Source organism: Balaenoptera ricei, chromosome 2 (genome assembly GCF_028023285.1).
Source record: "Balaenoptera ricei isolate mBalRic1 chromosome 2, mBalRic1.hap2, whole genome shotgun sequence".
NCBI lineage: Eukaryota > Metazoa > Chordata > Mammalia > Artiodactyla > Balaenopteridae > Balaenoptera > Balaenoptera ricei.
In genome coordinates, this window is record NC_082640.1 from 33857949 (window position 1) to 33877372 (window position 19424).

The following is a 19424-nucleotide window of genomic DNA, read 5'->3' on the forward strand; positions in this document are numbered from 1 at the left end:
GAAATTGCTTTAGATCCACGTTTAAGAACTTCACAAAGACTCTTCCCCCCAGACGTTTACAAAGCGAGATGGTCTGTGGCTCTTTTGGAAATAGGATCAGAAGCAGGCGTGCCCTGGTCCAGTCTTGGCGCGGTTGCTGTGGTAACTAGCCAGGGGCTTGGACTTGGCCCTGTGGGTTTGGGGCATCACTGAAGGGATGGAAAGGGAAGGGCTGGGTTTGCGTCTTTAGAAATATCTGCCCAGTCACAGCATGCAGACTAAACTGAGGGCGAGGAGATGAGAGAGGTGACCAGACTGCGGAGGCTGGTGGCACCGAGGTGAGGGGGTGAGGAGTGGTGCCAGCCGGTGGGTGTGGGCCGGGAGAAGGTAGAAGAGAACCGGGAGGTATTTAGAAAAGATCCGACGCAGACTGAGTGTGAGGGGAAGAAGCACTTCACCGTGGGCTGCCCTGAAGATGAGGAAGAGGGTACAGCGCGTTCCTGTGCTGTGAGGGGAGTGGAGGAGCTGAATGCCCGCTGGAACAGAGGGTGGAAAAGTGGGTGGGCCCTGACTTGGGGTGCAGGGGGGGTCCTAAAAATCAAGCTGAGGAGATGGAACTTAGACTGCAAGCCGTAGGAGCAAGTTAGGGTTCGGGAGTGTCTCTGAGCAGGAGATATGGGGAAGCATGTCCAGGGCCCCCCGGCAGGGATGTGCATCCCACATCATAATATACTGTTCCTGCATGGCCATAGTTCCTGTCCGACACACCCTTCAGCAGTCCCAGGCAGCGTTCTCTGCGCACCATCTCCGCCCCTGTCTGCCTCGATGAGGTGCGGGCTGGCAGGGTGGAGAGCACGCCCTCGAGCAAGCTCACCCAGGCCCTCCCGATGCACAGCGCACAGTGGGCCAGCGCCTCCAGGCCGCCTGTGACAGGTGTGTGCGGAGGGCACAAGTGGGTGATGGTGGTGAAGACTGGGGCACACAGGAGTCCCCTGACCAAATGCCCCCTTCTCCCCACTTCCCCCGTCTCTGTGATGGACCCCCTCTGCTTGGTTGTCTTTTCTCTCTGCACAGTATACAAGCCCCTGCCCAGTAACCTGAGAGCCGAGAGCCGTTTCTCCTGAACAGCGGGCATCCTCCCTTGCCCCGTGGTGCAGGAGCACCTGGGCTGCCGCTGACTGTTTCCTGTGCTCCCAAGGGTCCTCACTATGGGCGGGAGGGGAGACCTTGCCCCAGCAGTCCCCTTGCTGGCCTCAGCCGCCCTCTCCTCCTGCCTCCCCGCAGGACTCACCCACCTCCGAACCTCTCCCCAGAAGCCAGCTGAGGGGCATGGGAGACCCAGGCCCTGTTACCAGCCCAACGTCTCACGCTCCTGGTTCCTCGGCCCTCTCCTCCAAGCCCCAGGGCTGCCCCTGCACCAGGGCCTGTCTGCTCCTGCCCACAAAGGCTTCATCCCAATTCCAGCCCTTTCTTTGATCCTGCTGACCCTCCTCCCAGAATACGCCCCCTTTACCTGCTGCCAGATCAGGGCCAGCTCCCTCCCAGCTCCTCCCCCACCCCTTCCAGTCCCTGTCGCCCCCAGGAGCACCTCCCCTTCTCCTCTCTCATTCTCTCCTGGGGTCTTTACTTTCCATGTGCCTCTGGGAGCATTTAATCACATTCTGCCTTCATTTCTACTATGCAAGGTGATGTTTTACCATCCTAACTGGTGCTTAGCTGCTTTAGGACAGGAGCGGGACATTCCCTGGTTCCTTCGTCCCCTCCCCTTTGTGCGCCTGGCTCAGTGCTTTTTGTATAGAAGGTGCTCACCAGGCCGCCCAGCTTAGCTCGTCCCCCTTGGTTGGTTTGCGTGTTCACGTGACACCTGCCTGTAATCAGGCCTGCCTGGTGTCTGCCCCAGCCTGGGAGGGTGGGGTGCGAAGCCCCATGGATACATGCGGTGTGTGAGGCAGCCTCGCCTGGGCTGGTTCCTTTCTTGCTCGTAGCGTCACCCTCATACTTTGAGCACCTGTGAAACCCTAAATCCTACAACGGACGTGTGATGTGCTTTTAGACAGTTCTTTTATCCAGAGTGACAGCTTTGTCTCAGTGTCGTTGAACTGGGTTGGCTGTTACTCCCTTTCAAGCCTAGAGGTGATAATCTTGAGACAGAAACAGTCTATCATCCTTTTTGCTAGTTTTGCATCTTAACACGTCAGCGAAGGTTGCTTTCAGAATTCCTGGCAGCGCTGGGTTTTTTAATTGGCTCTCTGTTGTTTAGTGAGCGGGGTGCACCTGTTCTGTTACTAAGCTGCAGAAAATGTGCTGCGCATAGTGCGAAGGCTCGTTCACAGCTTGATGTGACGTAGGCCTGTGGCGTGGCTGTCTGTTCAGTGACACCAAGAATGGCAAGGCTAGACATGTTTCTCACTGGGGGTCAAAGTAAACCACGTATTTGAGCAGATGGTAACTACATTCAGTGTGTGTGCATGTGTGTGTGTGTGTGTGTGTGTGTGTGCACACCTAGCATGAACAGATCCGTGGGTGCACATGGAAAGCATGTTGAGTTCACTTTGGATGCCTGAAGGATAGTGTCTTCATTCTTTATGCTTATTAAAAAGTACTTAGGTACAGGGGAGCAGTGGGAAGCTTTGAGTACATATTTAGAGGTGAGTCTGTGGCATCTGTAGAAGCCTGTCCCCACCCCACCCCCTGAGAAAGAAACTTGCTAATGTGTCGGGGAGCTGCTCTGCCCAAGATGTGTTCAAAGCCACTGAATTAGCCATTATGAGCTAGTCTTTTGGTTACTCGGCGTTAACGATGTACATGCCGTTTTACGCCGTCAGACAGTATCCCCCAGCCTGATCCTTCTCTTTCCCCCCCTCCTGAACTCGTGCTTTCGGGAAGAGAGAACCACAGTGAGATTGAAAGGAGGCGGCGGAACAAGATGACCCAGTACATCACCGAGCTCTCCGACATGGTCCCCACGTGCAGCGCGCTGGCCCGGAAGCCGGACAAGCTCACCATCCTGCGCATGGCCGTCTCGCACATGAAGTCCATGCGGGGCACCGGGAACAAGTCCACAGATGGCGCCTACAAGCCTTCGTTCCTGACGGAGCAGGTACCCCGTTCGTCCCTCGTCTGCGTGCTTTTCTCCCCGGGTAATGGCATCATTGGAAGGGGAGAGAATGACAGCATCGCCAAGATGAGATAAGCTATGTGGGCAAACAGGGTTAAAGGCTGAGGTAGGGACGAAACCAGGGAATTTTATCTCCATTCTTCACTAGGAAACGCCCTTCCGGGGGGTGTTTGTCTGATTTTGCATCCTCTGCTTTTTTAATTTCCCATGTACCTTAATAAGGCATCACTCAAAAAAAGACATTGTGCTTAGCATGCTAACACAGGAAAAAGCCAAGCAAAACCACAGTTCTTCTGTGGTAGAATAGCAGTGGTGATCATGATGGTGATCAATCATAGTGGCAAGGATCCTAACAGCCAGCACTTAGGCCTCTGCCCTGAGCCGGGTCAAAGTCAGATCTTTCTGTGCAGGATTTCATTCAATCCTTATTCTAGCCTGAGGAGGAAGCCGCTGTAATTCATCCCTGCTTTAGAGATGAGCAAGTGCAGGCTTAGAAAGCGTCAGTCCCCTGCTCAGTGGTGGGGCCAGGAGTTGACACAGGTTGGTCAGACCCCAAAGCCATATATTTAACAGCTGTACTAGTAGCTGCATAGTTGGGAAGGGCAAACCCAGGAAATGGTTACTGGGAAGTATTTTGTAACTTGACCGTTCTCTGCGCTGGAAGGCCTGTGTTCTGGGTCCTGGTTCTTCTCCATGCTGGTCAGTAGTAGCTCAAATCATCAGATGCTCTCAGCTTCTGTTTGCTCATCTGTGGATGAACATGAGCTTTCTGCCTTCCTGACTCTGAGGGGTACTGCAGGATAAAGGAGATGATGGACTTGAGAACACTTTGTATATGGTGCAGGCAGGGGAAAGGAAAGTGATGTGCTGTCGGGGAGGCGGGTAGGAAGTGTTAGGTCTCGTCGGGGGCTTCTCGGGAGACAGCTGGCCCTGACAGGCTGTGAAGGAGCCCCAGCAGATGCACAGAAACAGGGGAGAGGAAGGGATTCGACAGGAGCAGACCAGTGAGCACAGAGCCTTGGAGGAACAGGTGAGGAAGGCGTGTCCAGAGACAGAATCGTTTATTCTGCCAGTACGAGAAATCTGTTCACGTCACAGGACTTAGGTTTAGAAAAAGAACAAGGGGAGAGGAGCTAACGTGTATTCCTGTGTGGCTGGCATTTTAGCAAGGGCTTGGGTCGTCTCAGGGCCCACGTGTTCCTCACCTCGAGGTGTGAGGAGGTGTGGCAGCGGAGTGACCCTCGCTGGGAGGCCACGGGGCCCAGTGGTGCAGGGCACAGCGCCCAGCCTCTTTCCACCTCTGCAAAAGGACCACAGTGATAGCTCCCACCTGGCAGGGTTGTGGAGACAGGTCAGGGGGCAGCAGAGGAGAAGGTTTAACACGGGGCTGCAGTGGAATGAAGGATGGAGAGCTGGCAGGTGAGCAGACAGAAATGCATTAGGCACCTCCTGACCACTAGGGTCGTGAAAAGCTTTTTCTCTGCATTTCTTTAATCCTTACATGGACCTGCCAGGGTCCATATTTGACATTAATCTCTTTACCTGTAAGCGACTGAGGATTAAGAAAGTGAAGAGAAGAGAGAAGGCAGTTATGCAAGTTACATGAGTCCTCCCCATCTTTCTCTCTCGGTTCCCAGGTAGGTTGTTGATGACAACAACAGCTACATGTGTTAAGCGCCTACTGTGTGCCAAGCCCTTACTAAGTCCTTCACGTGTAGGATCTCACTGAACCTCACAAAATCTCACTGAAAAAAAATGTGTGAAAAAACGGAAGCCGAAGATGTTCAGTAGGGAGCCCAGACTTGCACAGTGAAGTGGAAGGGCCATAGTTGATGGTCTCCTTTTATGCCACAATCCGTGCCTTTAGACCTAACTGTTGGTTTAACTGGAGAATAGAGGCAAGGCTCATTCTGGATTCAGGGCACAGGACCTTGGTAATGAGTGATGTGCTCCCAGAAGACAAAAACCGGGGAGGAGGGTGTAGAAAGAGGGGCCCGTGATGAGGATGAGGCTCTGTTCCATAAGCCCTTCCCACAGTCCTTGCAAAAGGGCTGAAACTGTGAAAACCTATGTGGACTCATCAGCGTCCACTTCCTCTCCTCCAGAGACAGAGAATTCTCTACTTTCCCAGACAACCTGTTTCATTTTTTACAGTCCTTCCTGTTGGGAAGATCTTCTCCATACTGAAAGTAAAACCGCTGACCCAGTCTTCTGAACTGAGTAAGCATCTAAGAGACATGGAACAGCAGAAGTGCCAAGCAAAAGAAATGGACAAAATCAACTTTTCCTTTAAAAAATGCTTGTACAGCCTGCTTCCGCCCTAGATTCCCAGACAGAGGATGTTACAGTTCTGACTCAGCCAAGGGCTCAGAGACACTGGCAAATCTCCCCAGTTTCTGCTCCCCAGCAGACTCACATTTTCTAATTTTCGGGCTTTTGGAGCCCCCTCGGGACGGGCACTGAGGGTGGGACCAGATGCTCTAGACTCCACGTCTTTTGCCTCCATGCAGATGGCCCTTACTCTGTGTTACAGCGGGGATTCCGCCTAAGATTACGCGTGAACAAAGGATTCCCAGCAAAAAGTGTTTGCCAACCGCTGACTGGAAGGATCGCTTTGTTCTTTGGGCCCTGAGCAGTGTGTGAGGTTGTTAGAGAGGTGGCTGTGGACTCCAGCACACGGGGAAGAGATAGCCCTCCAACTCCTGCAGGAACGGAGCTCCTTTCATTCAGCAGGAAAGGGCTCCTGAGCTTGATGTGAGAATGACAGGGTGGGTAGCCACACCTGAGCTGCCTGCAGGCCCTGCAAAGAGAAGACGTTTTAACAGAGTTGACTTTGCCCCCTCTGTGTCCCTCTCGGGATGATGGCCAGGCTTCCTGCCGCCCATTCATTGATCCCAAGCAGCTTCCTTCCTGCCTTCACTGACAGTCATGAGCTGTGTGAGTGTGACTCCAGGGCTGGTGCAGTCAACCTCTCTTCTCACCGTAAAGTGACATGGACAATGCTAGGTGCCCTGCCACCTTCTGGGATTACTCTGAGAGTCTGTTGAGATGTTGGCTGTCAAGGAGCCCTGGAAGCTTGACAGACATGCAGATGTAAGGTGATACTCTTAAATCCGCCGCCAGCATTCAGCTCAGAAAGGAAGGAAGAGAAGAAGAATGAGTGCACTCTGAGTGTGGCAGGTGGTGGCTGGGGAGACACCTGGTGCCTTTCCTTCTCTCCTCCCACTTTCCCATGGTCCCTCCTTCCCTTCCATGAGCCCCTTCTGCTCCAATGACATGACTGCAGTTTGAATATGTAGGTGAGGCCATTCACATCTCTGGCAACCCAACACCTCCTGGTGATCACTTCTTGCTCTCTCATTCCCCTGGGCTGGAAATTTCCTCTCTCCTTAAGAGAGGGCTGGTTAAGACAGGGTTAACAGTGTTTGGAGTAGCTGTATCTTAGGGCTAGTATAAGCTTCGTGCATTTTTATTTTCCAAAAACAAACCAAAAAAAGCCCCAAAACTCTTTGTGTATCACAATGAATTTCTGAATAAAAGTTGAAGGTTGCTAATAAGACTATTTAATTGGCCTGGGTTTGTCTGTGCTTGGTCCTAATCATGATTTTTTCTTCCCAGGAACTGAAGCATCTCATCCTTGAAGCGGCTGATGGATTTCTGTTTGTAGTGGCGGCTGAGACGGGGAGAGTAATTTATGTGTCTGACTCCGTTACCCCTGTGCTGAACCAGCCCCAGTCAGAGTGGTTTGGGAGCACCCTCTATGAACAGGTGCATCCTGACGATGTGGAGAAGCTGAGAGAGCAGCTGTGCACCTCAGAAAACTCAATGACAGGTCAGTGTAGCTCTCTCTCTCTCTCAAGACTTTTCCCTGGAGAAAAATTTCTTTCATTAAACATATCAGGAAGCTGGAGGTCAGAAAAAATTGCCTACAGGTGAGGGACATGTTTGACTCAGCTTGTGTAATAGCTTCATTCATCCTGTAATGTTTTAAAACTTCATTTTTAATACATCATTTTTTCCTATATTTTACCTGCAATTAGGGCATGTCACCACTAGGAAGCACTGTTGACACATTAGTCACAACCACATGCTCTGAAATGAGGGTTATGCCTCAAGTGCATGATTATTTGTGAACCTGATTATAGGCACTGATTTCCCAGACCTTACGTACCAGAAATGAAATTTCTCATTGAGACGTTTAAATACAGTCAGCTCTGCTCTAACACAAAATACATGTCATAAAAATCACTGCAATAAACAGAATGATGAAACAAAACCCACAGAGCTTAGCAGGAGAAAGTGGCTAGGAACACAACACTCAAAAATTTGTCAGTGACCAGTAAGAACAAAACTAGGAACCTGATAAAAATGGGAGCACAGCTTGACACATTCAATGGTTAAGAAATTTATAAATATTACCATAAATATGGCACTTGACCTTGAAACTGACTTGAAGTTTACTTGTGGAAGTGAGCCTCAGAAGGGCTGCCACTTCGGTGTTCCTGTGAAATGGTGCAAGGACAGTCATGTGAAATCAGGCAGAAATCAAAAACTGTAACACCAGATGTTGGACAGGTATGGCTCATAACACACACGGTAAATTGAGGCGGCTGCTGTGTGCCTGAGTGTGTGCATTTTGTGAATTCCTATGTGACTCAGTTCAGCTGGGTGCAGTTTTCTGTGTTCATCTAGTATTTCTTGCAGATGAAATCATGCATAAGCAAACACAAAATTCACATTCTGCTCAAATTGTCCCCCAGTGTATCAATGGCATTGGAACAGATTTGCATTTTCAAAGCAAGTGTTATAGTAGAGCTGACTTATACCATAATACTTGCATTCCACTTTATGATAGATCTGTTTGTGCAGTGGTGTTCTTCCTGCCACACTGAGAGCTGCTGGATTCTCATTCACTTCTGTGTCTGCCTGCAGAGCCTTACTCAGTGCTTGGCATGCAGTAGGCATTCAGCAGAAGCCTGGTGAGCAAATGAGGCAGTGCTTTGCTCATTGTAGTAGTCTGCTAGGGCTGCCATAACAAAATAGCACAGACTGAGTGGCATAAACAGCTGACATTTATTTTCTCACAGTTTTGGAGGCTGAAAGTCCAAGATCAAGGTGTTGACAGGTTTGGTTTCTGGTGAGACTTCTCTCCCAGGCCTGTAGACGGCCGTCTTCTCACTCTGTGCTCACATGGACTTTCCTCTGTGTCCACACATCCCTGGTGTCTCTCCCTCTTTATTTATTTATTTTTGGCTGCGTTGGGTCTTTGTTGCTGCGTGCGGGCTTTCTCTAGTTGTGGCAGGCAGGGACAGCTGTTCGTTGTGGTGCGCAGGCTTCTCATTGCGGTGGCTTCTCTTGTTGCGGAGCACGGGGTCTAGGCGCGTGGGCTCAGTAGTTGTGGCTTGCAGGCTGTAGAGCGCAGGCTCAGTAGTTGTGGTGCACAGGCTTAGTTGCTCCGTGACATGTGGGATCTTCCTGGACCAGGGCTCGAACCTGTGTCCCCTGAGTTGGCAGGTGGGTTCTTAACCACTGCGCCACCAGGGAAGTCCCACTCCCTCTTTCTTCTTATAGGGACACCAGACCTATTGGATTAGGACCGTACTCTTTTGACTTTATATGACTTGATTCACCTCCTTAAAGGCCCTGTGTCCAAATACAGTCACATTCTGAGGTTCTGAGGGGCTAAGATTTCAAGATATCAATTTGACGGGGACACAGTCCAGTCCATAACACCTATGATAAGACTGAATCAGATGTTGTCAAAAGTGACAGCAGTACCACTGTTTCTGAACGATAATAGTCATTTTCTCAGTGTTGGTTATCAACAATACATGAAAAGGAGGGAGAAGATAAAGGATTAAGGTGTGAGGACAGAGTCTACATTGTGCTTATCTCCGTGTCTCTTGAAATGGTGACACGTGACCGTACTTGTAAAACAACGGTGCTGAAACAGACGCAAAGAAACATGTGCTCTGCCATCCCCCAGCCTGGGGTGAATTAGAGAATTCCCTGTAGAAATCCTTGGGAACACACCTTGTAAAGTTAAATATCTGGGAGAGATGTGAAAGGGAAATAAAGCAGCCAGGAAGTGTTGGTTTGACAGCTGAAATCACCTTCTGTGGAAAGAGCTGTCTTTTTCCAGACTTCAGTGTTTGAACACAGGATGTGGCTTTTTGAAACCAGTCAGGAGACCCAGCTGGGGCAGTTGGTGGGGGAAGTGATGGTCAAGGGCAGGTCAGGCTCTGGGTCAAGGGTTTAGCTAGCGGGCTCACCAGAGTTGGGTGGACACTTCTGTCTGTGGGAAGTCTTAATGTGTCTGGCAGTGTTTAAAGGGGCAGAGTGAACCACATTTGGACAGAAATGTCCCTGGAGTGGACACTGGATGGTGGCCTTGGCATCCTTCACCTCCAGAAAGTTCCTTGTGCTCTTTCGTGGCTTTTTTTCTTTTTACTTTCCTCTCTTCCTTCCTTTCTTTCTTCCTCCCTTCCTCCCTCCCTCCCTTCCTTCCTTCCTTCCTTCCTCCCTCTCTTTCTTCCTTTCTTTTCCTTCCTTCTTTCCTCTTTCCCCCTCTTTCTTTATCCAGTCACTACTTTTTAAAAAAACATTTATTCATTCATTCAACAAATACCTGTTTTGCATGGCCATAGAAAGGTCATTTGGGATGCAGCCTCTCCTTCCCAATCACCGACAGGAGTTTCCAGCTGTTGTTGAATGAATGGACCCCCATTTCTCAATTGTTCCAAATTATTTGTGATAATTTGGGGAGAGCCCCAGCCAGGTCGGTCCCTGAGGCCTTTGGCCGGAAAGCTCCTGTGCATGATTCACATGTCCCAATCAGCTGTGATTAAGCTTGCCTATCTCCCCGAGAGCTTCGCTGAAGTCCAGAGATACTTCCAGCCTTGGATCACAGGATTTGGCCGGGCCGTGGTCCGGGCACAGATAGCAGCTCACCAGGAAGCCGTGCTCAGCCAGCTCTGCCGGCTGACCTGTCATCACGCTGTTTCTGGGAGAGGTTAAAGATGCGGCATCTGCTGTGCGGTCTCCCTGCTCGTCCGCGAGAGGGGACGCCTGTGGGACCCATCGCACGCTTTGCTTTTATTTTCTCACTCAACCCTAACAGTGAACTATTAATAACTCTAACAAACTCTCTTACATTCTTATAGCACGTCTTTACCACTTTAGTGGCTATGAACCCGGGCTGCACCTGCATCTCCTAGGAGCATCTTAGAAATCACAGGCCCCCTGGGCCTGCTGACTCAGGAGCTACATTTTAATGAGATCCCCAAGGGATTTATATGCACATTCTAGATTGAGAAGCCCTGAACTAAAGAATTTAGCAAGTTGGGGTTGGGGTCTTGCAGCTGCTGGGGTCGGGGACATCCTTCGACTGCTGGGACCAGAAGGAAGTGGTGGGATTGGCCCCCAGCAACCTCTGCTGCCCGGCTTGGATTTGCCCAGCTCTCGGGCCCGAGGCCAGGCCTTTGGGGAGAGCAGTTGGAGGAGCAGCCCTTGGAGGCTTGACGCCCAGGGCACTCGCTGGCCAGGCAGGGGCACGGGCGCGCACAGAGCAGCCTGCAGCCCTGGGACCTCGCTCTGCAGTCCACACGCGACAGCCTCTCCGCCAGGGTCGGGAGGAGGTTTGCGGGGTCGGCAGTTGGCATCCTCCCCTGCAGAAGACGGGGAGAGCAAGGAGCTGAGGGTGGGCTCACACCGCGCCCTCGCGGACCCGGTCTGGAGCAGAAGCAAACCAGTTACGCGTGACGCCACAGAGGACAGCAGGCCCGCCTGGGAAAAGAGCGGACGGTAGTCAGCATTCAGCCTCACTCACCCAAGGCAGCTGGGCCTCCTTCTTAACACTTTGCAAAGGAGGGCGAGGACGAAATTGTGTTGGACTCAGCCACGCAGTTGGGTCCTTCCGGGAAGAATGTCAGGCCAATAACTGGTCCCCCAGGGGTCCCATGAAGTCCACCCCTGTGGTATCAGCTCTGGAAAAATATAGTCTGTTTCCAAATGTCAGTCATGAAGGTAACTTCATGAAAACCATACTTGCAAATCTATGGCTTATTTTCTTTGGAATAGCCACACTTAGTCTTTGGACTAATGCCAGACTCTCAACTCCTAAACGCATTCATCAGTCCCTTTCTTGCCATATTAGGTAACGTAGATAAATGTGGCCCACCCCCTAAAAAAAATCCTTATTTTATCTGAGTCAACTATTAACACTGTTATTGGGTTTCTGCTGTTTGAAATAGAAATAAAGTGTTTTAGTGGCAAGCAAAGCATGTTTATTTGATTCAGGCTCCTTAGAAATTGCCCAGTTGTGTAGTAAACACTTAGGCCACCGGAAACAGCGTTTAGAGTTGGGTCGCCAGAGGTGCTTGGTAAATGCACGTGGGAGTGCAATCGGAGAATCACGGGCTGGTTAGTTTCATGTCTTCCTAGTGACTTTTCCACTAGAAACCGCAACCTACTTAGATCTGTTATCCCAGATGTTTCTCTGGCGCCAGTTCAGTTCTTTCTCATTGTTAAATATTTATACAACTTGCCTTGTTTTGCTTTGCTACATACATAGCATGTTGTTGCTGCTGAACTGTTTGTGTTTTTCTCACATATTTTATGTTGAAAGATATTTCATGAATCTGGACAGATTTCCAGCTTGGGTTGCTGGGTTCATTATCACTCTGGTGTCACCGCGGATAAAGGAGCTGGGCATCGTTTTCACACACATTGCAGATTGTGGCTGGACGGCCAGCTTCCCTGCCAGCAGGGAGAGCAGAGAGAGCTCACCCCAGCCTGCGTGTGTGCTCACCAGGGCGGCTGAGGGGTGAGATGGGGTGGGCACGGGGGCCGAGGGGAGACTGCTGGGGGTCGTGGAAGCATCCCCGCGCTTGGAGTCAGATGGACCTGGTGACAGTTCGGTTCATGGCCCTTTATTTTGGGTGAATGACTTAATCTCCCCGGGCTAAGTTTCCTCACCTGTAGATGCAGACAATAATATGCCCCCTACAGGACTGCGTTGAAGCATGCACGACAGGACATACGGGATAGTATTAATGGTTGTGTTTGAGAACTGTGGAGATTTCATTCACTTTTAAATAACTGAAAATTATATTTAAACACTGATGTGGATCAGTGGTTTTCCAAACTATCTGTCTTGCTTGCTTTATTTCTCTTCTTACCCCTATAAAACGTGTCTTAGGATTTTGGCACTGTTGACAAGGGAAGGTGGGTAGACTTTGACCTTTCTGAGTTTTGCCCAGTTATGAAAGGATGCCCTTCCCACCCTGTGCTTGAGATCATCCATCACACATTCAGGAGGAGGAGAGGGGGGTGAAGATGTGCTTACTCTCTTTCTCTCTTTGTTCTCTTGGTTCATTCATTCATTCATTCATTCATCCAGCACATATTTACTGAGTACTAACTCACTTTGTGCTGAGTGTTGGGGATATAGTGATGAACAAAACTGACGCAGTCTGGCTCTCCTGGAGGTTAAAGTTTAGTGGGGAAGAGAGACAGCGAAGAAATAATCACATGTAACACACACAGCACACCGTGACAAGTGTTAAGGAGGAAAAGTCCAGCGGGGGCATGGAGAACAAATAACATAGGACCTGGCTCATCTGGGCAGGTTGGAGTGAGCTCTTGTGAGTGAATGAGGCTTAGTGACATCTGGGAGCTAAATGTTGCCCGAGGAGACAGTGGAGGGTGAGGAGAGTAGATGCTCAGTCCCAGAGCAGTAAGTACCCAGGCCACTGCAGGTTTTCAACCAGAGGAGTTCCGGGATCCATGGTGCTTGTGAGAAGCTCACTCCGGCTACAGAGTGGAGAACATGTTGTGTGGGAGCCAGCCTGGGTGGGGGGAGTCAAGGTAACGAGGGTGTGGGAATTATCCTGGGGCGGTGATGGCAGGCAGGGGTTAAGATGGTGTCTTAGTTTCCTTGAGATGCAGTCACAAATTACCACAAACTGGGCAGCTTAAAACAACAGGAATTTACTCTCTCACAGTTCTGGAGGTCAGAAGTCCAGAAGCAAGATGTCAGCAGGGTCGAGTCCTCCTGTAGGCTCTGAGGGAGACTCTCTCAGCTTCTGATGGTGGCCAGCAATCCCTGACGTTCCTTGACTTGTAGACACATCACTCCCATCTCTGCCTTCTCATCACATGGCGTGTGTGTCTCCGTGTCCAAAGTTCCCTCTTCTTACGAGGATGCCAGATGTACTGAATTAGAAGCCACCCTGATAGAGTATGACCTCATCTTAACTTGGTTATAGCTACAAAGACCCTATTTCCAAATATTGTCACATTCACAACTTCTGTGTAGATGTGCATTCTGCGGACCTACTATTCAACCCAGTACAGGAGGTGGAAGGGAGTCGGAGATTCAAGAGATGTTTAGGCAGCAAAACCAACAGGGGGAGATGATCCACTAACCCTAGTTCTATCTCTACCCAAATTATGTTTAAAAAGCTGATGATCTAGGGCCTTTGGTGACCTTTTGTTGCTGCCTGGATTGTCACTGACAGCTTTCTTCCACCAGAAGTGAGTTGGACCGGGGAGAGCTGGAGGTACCCCCTCAGTGGCCCCGACTTGTCATGTTGAATCAAGTCACAAGGCTCATCCCTTCCTGTCATGCATTTGCACCCCAGGGGATCCCTTTGGACCCATCAGCCTGCTTTCATGATCAACTTGGCTACAATGCAGAATGTGCTCAGTGTACAGTGCTGGGAAGCAAAGAGACTCAGTGTTGTTCCTTTTGTATAGCTGTGGGTCACCCTGCAGCGTGAGTCGACAGCGTCACGACCCCAGGACTGGGTCTTGCAGCCCAGTGGGTGGGGTGGATTTTGCTCGCCCCTCCCCCGACTATGCATGGTGCCCCTTCAGATCTGAGCCTCAGCAGAGGTAGGGCTGTGTTCTCCGGGTTCCTCTGCTTCATGCCCCTTCTCCCCTCCTCTTCATTTCCTTCCGGCTGGACCTGCCGAGGCTCGCCCGCATCCATCTGAAGGAGAGTGAAGTCTGCCCGAAGGCCGGATACAGAGCAGCCTCTCAGAGCTGGTGGGGCCTGGCATTCAGTCACCCCTCCCGACCGGGATGGGCAATCTCGTTCCTGCCTCTCACGCTCCCTCCAGCTCCTAGCCTGGGCTTCCGTCTCTCTTTGCCTGCCCTCGTTGCGACCTGATTCACTGCGTGATGTCTGAGTCCCGCCCACCGCCCCCTGTCTTGGGCCAGACCTGCCACTTTGCACTGTCTTCACGGACAGAGCAGAGCCAGCCACAGTCCAGAGCCGGGGCCAAGGCCGTGTTGTGCGGAGGGCACTGGAAGGTCGCCACGGCTGAGGGCGGGCTCAGATGGGGAGAGAGCAGGGGTCCAGGTCAGCGCCTGAAGCTAGAGAGGGAGCTGGGCGATGCTAGGATGGCCGAGGGCAGGGGACAAGCAGGGCACGTCCGAGATGGGAGGTGGAGTTTGTCCTCCAGCTTGGGATGTATTCTGCTGTGACGCGGACCTGGCCTGCTCAGGCCTGTCTCTGGCCGTCTTCAAGGCACAGAATCCATTTCCAGATGTAGGACTTAGATGGTTGGTGCAGCCACTGTGCCTGCGTTTCCTGAGGCTTCCTTTGGAGTCGGGCCCTGCAGCTAGCTAGGGCAGGGCACCCATCCCCTCGCCAGACCCAGACTCTTTTCTCTTCCTGTCCTTGCCTCCCCTTGTCTCAGGACCTGTCCTGCGTTGTCCGGAGTAACAGCTTGTTGGGAAAGGGTCCAAAACTTAAGTGTGCCCAGCTTTACAAGCCTGCAAGAGGCCTGCCCAGGAATGGCACTGAACGATTGGGTTTTCCATTCATCATGGAGCACACCTCTGTAAGAGAAGTGACGGAGAGGCACACAGCCTCAAGTAGTCTTTTCCCAACTAGCAAGAGCAATGAGTCTGTCCTGAGAAAGGGAGAGCCTGAGGTTCAAGTTCTTAAATAGGTCAGCATACACATTTTCCATCCCATTGTAGAGGTGTGTGAATTAGACTTGAGAACTCTAAATCTTGCTTCAAATTCACGCCAAGATTTAACCATATCAAAGAACCACTGGTGCATTTCTCTGAAACGCTAAAATCACCTCCTAAAGATCTGTTCTCTACATGCTCATTTTTGTATCCTGGCTTTTCTTGAACTGAGGAACATCCAAGAGGCGCTTGAAACACAGCTGCTTTGTAAATAAGTTTTTTAAATTCCCAGCCCCTGAAACAGGGGTTCTCAAGCTTGATGCACATCAGAGTTTTATTGGATGTTTTAAAAATTCTAATGTCAGGGCTTCACCACATTTCTCTGTTTTTGATTATGTTGCGGTCAAGCCCAGGCATCTGTATTTGTAAGAGCAGCCCTGGTGATTCCAGTGTGAACTAGAGATTGAGAATTGCTGTATCCTGGCGTATCCCCCGCCAAATAAAACCCAATCCAATCAAATAATACAACCCCATCTGTTTTACACTAAGAGATTTCAGCAAGATCAAAATAACAAAGAAACAAAATGTTAAAAATGTAATCATGTAGCAACACTATTGAAAAATGAGCAGCTTCAGCTTTTTAGAACTTGTTTGCAAGAGTCTTGATTTCTTAATGAGGTATCTTTTGTCCTAATTCTGATGCTCAAGAAATAAAGACCTTTTTTGCCTTCCATGTATAAGAGGAAACTATAACAAAAATAATCTATAAGTAGCATTGTTTTTAGGCAGATGAAATTATTTGGAGTTAGTTTAGGACATTTGAAAAGACACATGGAGTCATTGCTTCCTGCTGGTATGATTTCGGTTTCAGTAATATTCTCACGTGATGGTCATATTGTGTAATGCTTTGGTTAAAAATAACTTGATTGCAAAAACCCCAGCGTGATCAAGAAAATTAAAATAGTTTCCTTTCGTTTCACTAAAAAAAGAGACATATTTCCTCTGAAAGGTTGTGACTCACGCCAAATGGTTAAATAAAAATGCACATATAGCACTGATCTTTCCTGTTTATTGCTTTCTCAGTAGAAGCTAATTGAGGAAAACATCTACATTCGGTTTTCCCTTTGTTTTTGTTTTTGTTTTTTTAACATCTTTATTGGAGTATAATTGCTCTACATTGTTGTGTTAGTTGCTGCTCTATAACAAAGTGAATCGGCTATATGTATACATATATCCCCATATCCCCTCCCTCTTGCGTCTCCCTCCCACCCTCCCTATCCCACCCCTCTAGGTGGTCACAAAGCACCGAGCTGATCTCCCTGTGCTATGTGGCTGCTTCCCACTAGCTATCTATTTTACGTTTGGTAGTGTATATATGTCCATGCCACTCTCTCACTTCGTCCCAGCTTACCCTTCCCCCTCCGCGTGTCCTCACGTCCATTTTCTACGTCTGCATCTTTATTCCTGTCCTGCCCCTAGGTTCTTCAGATCCATTTTTTTTGTTTTTTGTTTAGATTCCATACATATGTGTTAGCATACGGTATTTGTTTTTCTCTTTCTGACTTACTTCACTCTGTATGACAGACTCTAGGTCCATCCACTTCACTACAAATAACTCAGTTTCGTTTCTTTTTATGGCTGAGTAATATTCCATTGTATATAGGTGCCACATCTTCTTTATCCATTCATCTGTCGATGGACACTTAGGTTGCTTCCATGTCCTGGCTCTTCTTTTGTTATCCACCAGTTTTCTCAGGCTGTGATCTGACAGGTGGGTTTCAGTTCTCCCCTCTCTGGTGATGATGTAAGTTACTCTCCAATGAGTGATTGACAGTGTCATTCTTTAACCTTGAGTTGAAGGCTCATATTCTGGGGACCTAGAGTCACTAGAGCTGTGCGTTGTGTGGACCTCAGAGGTCGCACGGGCTGACCCTTCTCTGGATCACGCAGCTCCTTCCAGAGCACGCCTCTGGAGTGGGCGCCTGGCTCCTTCTGGAATGTCCTCAGGGGCAGAGCTGACGGCCTCGGCAGACAGCCCTGTCTGCTTTGGGATAATATCCCTGTGCTCAGCCAGTTTGGTCACCGCAGCCCCTGTTCTAACCAGCACAGCTGACCTGTCTGATAGGACTGGGAGTCTGCACACACGCACGCAACACACACACGTGGGGCGGCGAGTGAAGGACATGGACTTGGGAGACAGAGTCTGCCGTGAGTCTGGGTCCTGGTTTCACTCTCGCCCGGAGAGGCAACCTTGAACAGAGGCCGGGTTTTCTCTGGGCTTTGGTTTCCTCCTCAGGGTTGGCATACGGCTGGTACCTAAGACGGTGCCTGGCCTGTGCTGCGTGCTCAAAGCTCGTGGCCATCCCCTCCCTGCAGCCGGCAGCCTTGGTCTCAGGTGGAGTCCCCAGACACCACGCCTGGTTGGGGGTTCGTGCGCGCACCTCCTAAAAGAGCCCCCGAAGAGGAATGGTGAGGGAGAGGCAGTGTGGGTCAGAGGAGGCGCCTCGCCAGGTTGGGTTCAGGAGAGGTCAGCTTCAGCCTGATGCCACAGGGAGCTCGCACCAGAGTTTGTCCCACCTGGAGGAAAGGAAGAGGGCTGTCATTGGTCACAGACCTCGAGGGGTGCATGTAACTCCCAGGCAACTTTAGGCCAGGTGGCTTCCAAGGGGCTCCAAGGACACGCCTCTGAGAAGATGCACGTGTGAGCCGTTAGCTGAAGCACCTCCAGCAGCTGGAAGAGGGATCTGCCAGTCAGATTGTACAAGAGATCCAGGGAATTTGGCTGGGACAATAGCAGTGGCCACGACAGCCCTCGAAGTAAAGAAGCCCGAGGGCGGAGATGAGGATCCTCAGGCTTGCCCACAAAAGCAGCTGAGGTTTGTCCTAGACAGCCTGACAAAGCAAGTCTTTGGATTCCCCACTGTCGCAGCTTTCTAGCACTGGCAATAGCCAGGCCCAAGACTGAAGCCAGCTCCCAGGGCTTGACCACTAAGTCTTCATGGATGAAGGGGAAACCTCTTCCTGGGAGGCAAATTGCATGTCTTTATTTAATCCAACAGATATTTATTTAGCACACGTCACTGTGTTAGAAACTGAAAATACAGCTGTGGGTGAAACAAACATGGTCACCATCTATGATGGAGCTTTTGGCGTGGCTGGGGGAAAATAGCAGACATGATCAGACGAATATAGAATTTAAATGGTGATGTGTTCTAAGGGGAAAAAAGAGGAGTCTAAACACAGTAGGAGGGGACCCCGACTCCCATGTTAGAAGTAGTGGGGAGAGTGGCACAAGGAAAGTCCTCTCTGAGGAAATGATTGTTAAGTTGGGACCTGAAGGATATGAATAGGGATTAGCAATCTGTAGGGCCTGGAGTGTCAAGAACTTCCCCAGCCATGGGACCAACATGTGAAAAGGCCCTGTGGCAGGGAAGGTACTGTTGAGTCTGGGGAGGTGAATAAGGCCGTGGAGTGTGATGGGGGAAAGGCCAGGACAGTGGCAGCCACGGAGGACCATTACGCATTAGAATTTACTCAAAGTGCAGGAAGCAGTCCCTGAAAGCACGTTATCATGCTCCGATTTTCATTTTTATGCATTTTCTGGTGCAGGGAAAGAAATGGTTTTATTTGGAATCCAAGAATGAAAGGAACTAATATATACATACTACCTGAGGTGCTCTGTGAAGTAACTTCACAAATATTTCTCATATAATCCTCATGACAAGCCGTTTTTTGTTTTTGTTTTTTTACATGTGGATATCCAATTGTTCTAGCACCTTGTTGAAAAGACTGTCCCTTCTCCACTTAATTGCCTTTGCATCTTTGTCAAAAATCGCTTATCGCTGTGTGTGTAGGTCTATTTCCGGACTCTCTATGCTGGTCTGTTGACCTCTTTGTCTGTTTGTACACCAGCTCCACAGTGTCTTGATCACTGCAGCTTTATCATGAAATCAGGTAGTGTTCATCTTCCAACTTTGTTCTTCTTCTCTAGAGTAATTTTGGTTCTTCTAGGTCCTTTGCAGTCCCATATGAATTTTAGAATCATCTTGTCTGATCCTACAAAAAAAGTGTGATGGGATTTTGATTGAGGTTGCATCAAATCTATTGATCAATTTGGGAAGAACTAACATCTTAACAATATTGAGTCTTCTGACTCGTAAGTACTGTATACCTCTCCATTTATTTAGTTTCTCTTTAATTCCTGTCAGCATTATTTTGTTATTATCATGGTACAGATCTTGCACGTCTGTCAGATTTATCTCTAAGTATTTTGCATTTTTATGCTTTTGTAAATGGTATTTTTTTCATTTAAAGTTCTAATAGATGGAATATAGAAGTAGAATTGATTCTTTTTTTTGCCTGATTGCATGTCTAGAACTTATATGTAAAATATAATGTAGAA

General features: G+C 49.5%; 1 protein-coding gene across 8 annotated transcripts in view; it reads left to right on the top strand.

Annotated features, from left to right (window-relative positions):
• ARNT2 (aryl hydrocarbon receptor nuclear translocator 2) overlaps window positions 1-19424 on the top strand; it is a 201280-nt gene that overhangs the window by 70501 nt on the left and 111355 nt on the right. For all 8 annotated transcript variants that reach the window (XM_059912323.1, XM_059912322.1, XM_059912325.1 and 5 more), the window contains 2 exons: window positions 2866-3079; window positions 6716-6929. In XM_059912323.1, the coding sequence (XP_059768306.1) occupies window positions 2866-3079; window positions 6716-6929 (428 nt within the window). The remainder of the gene's footprint in view (window positions 1-2865; window positions 3080-6715; window positions 6930-19424) is intronic.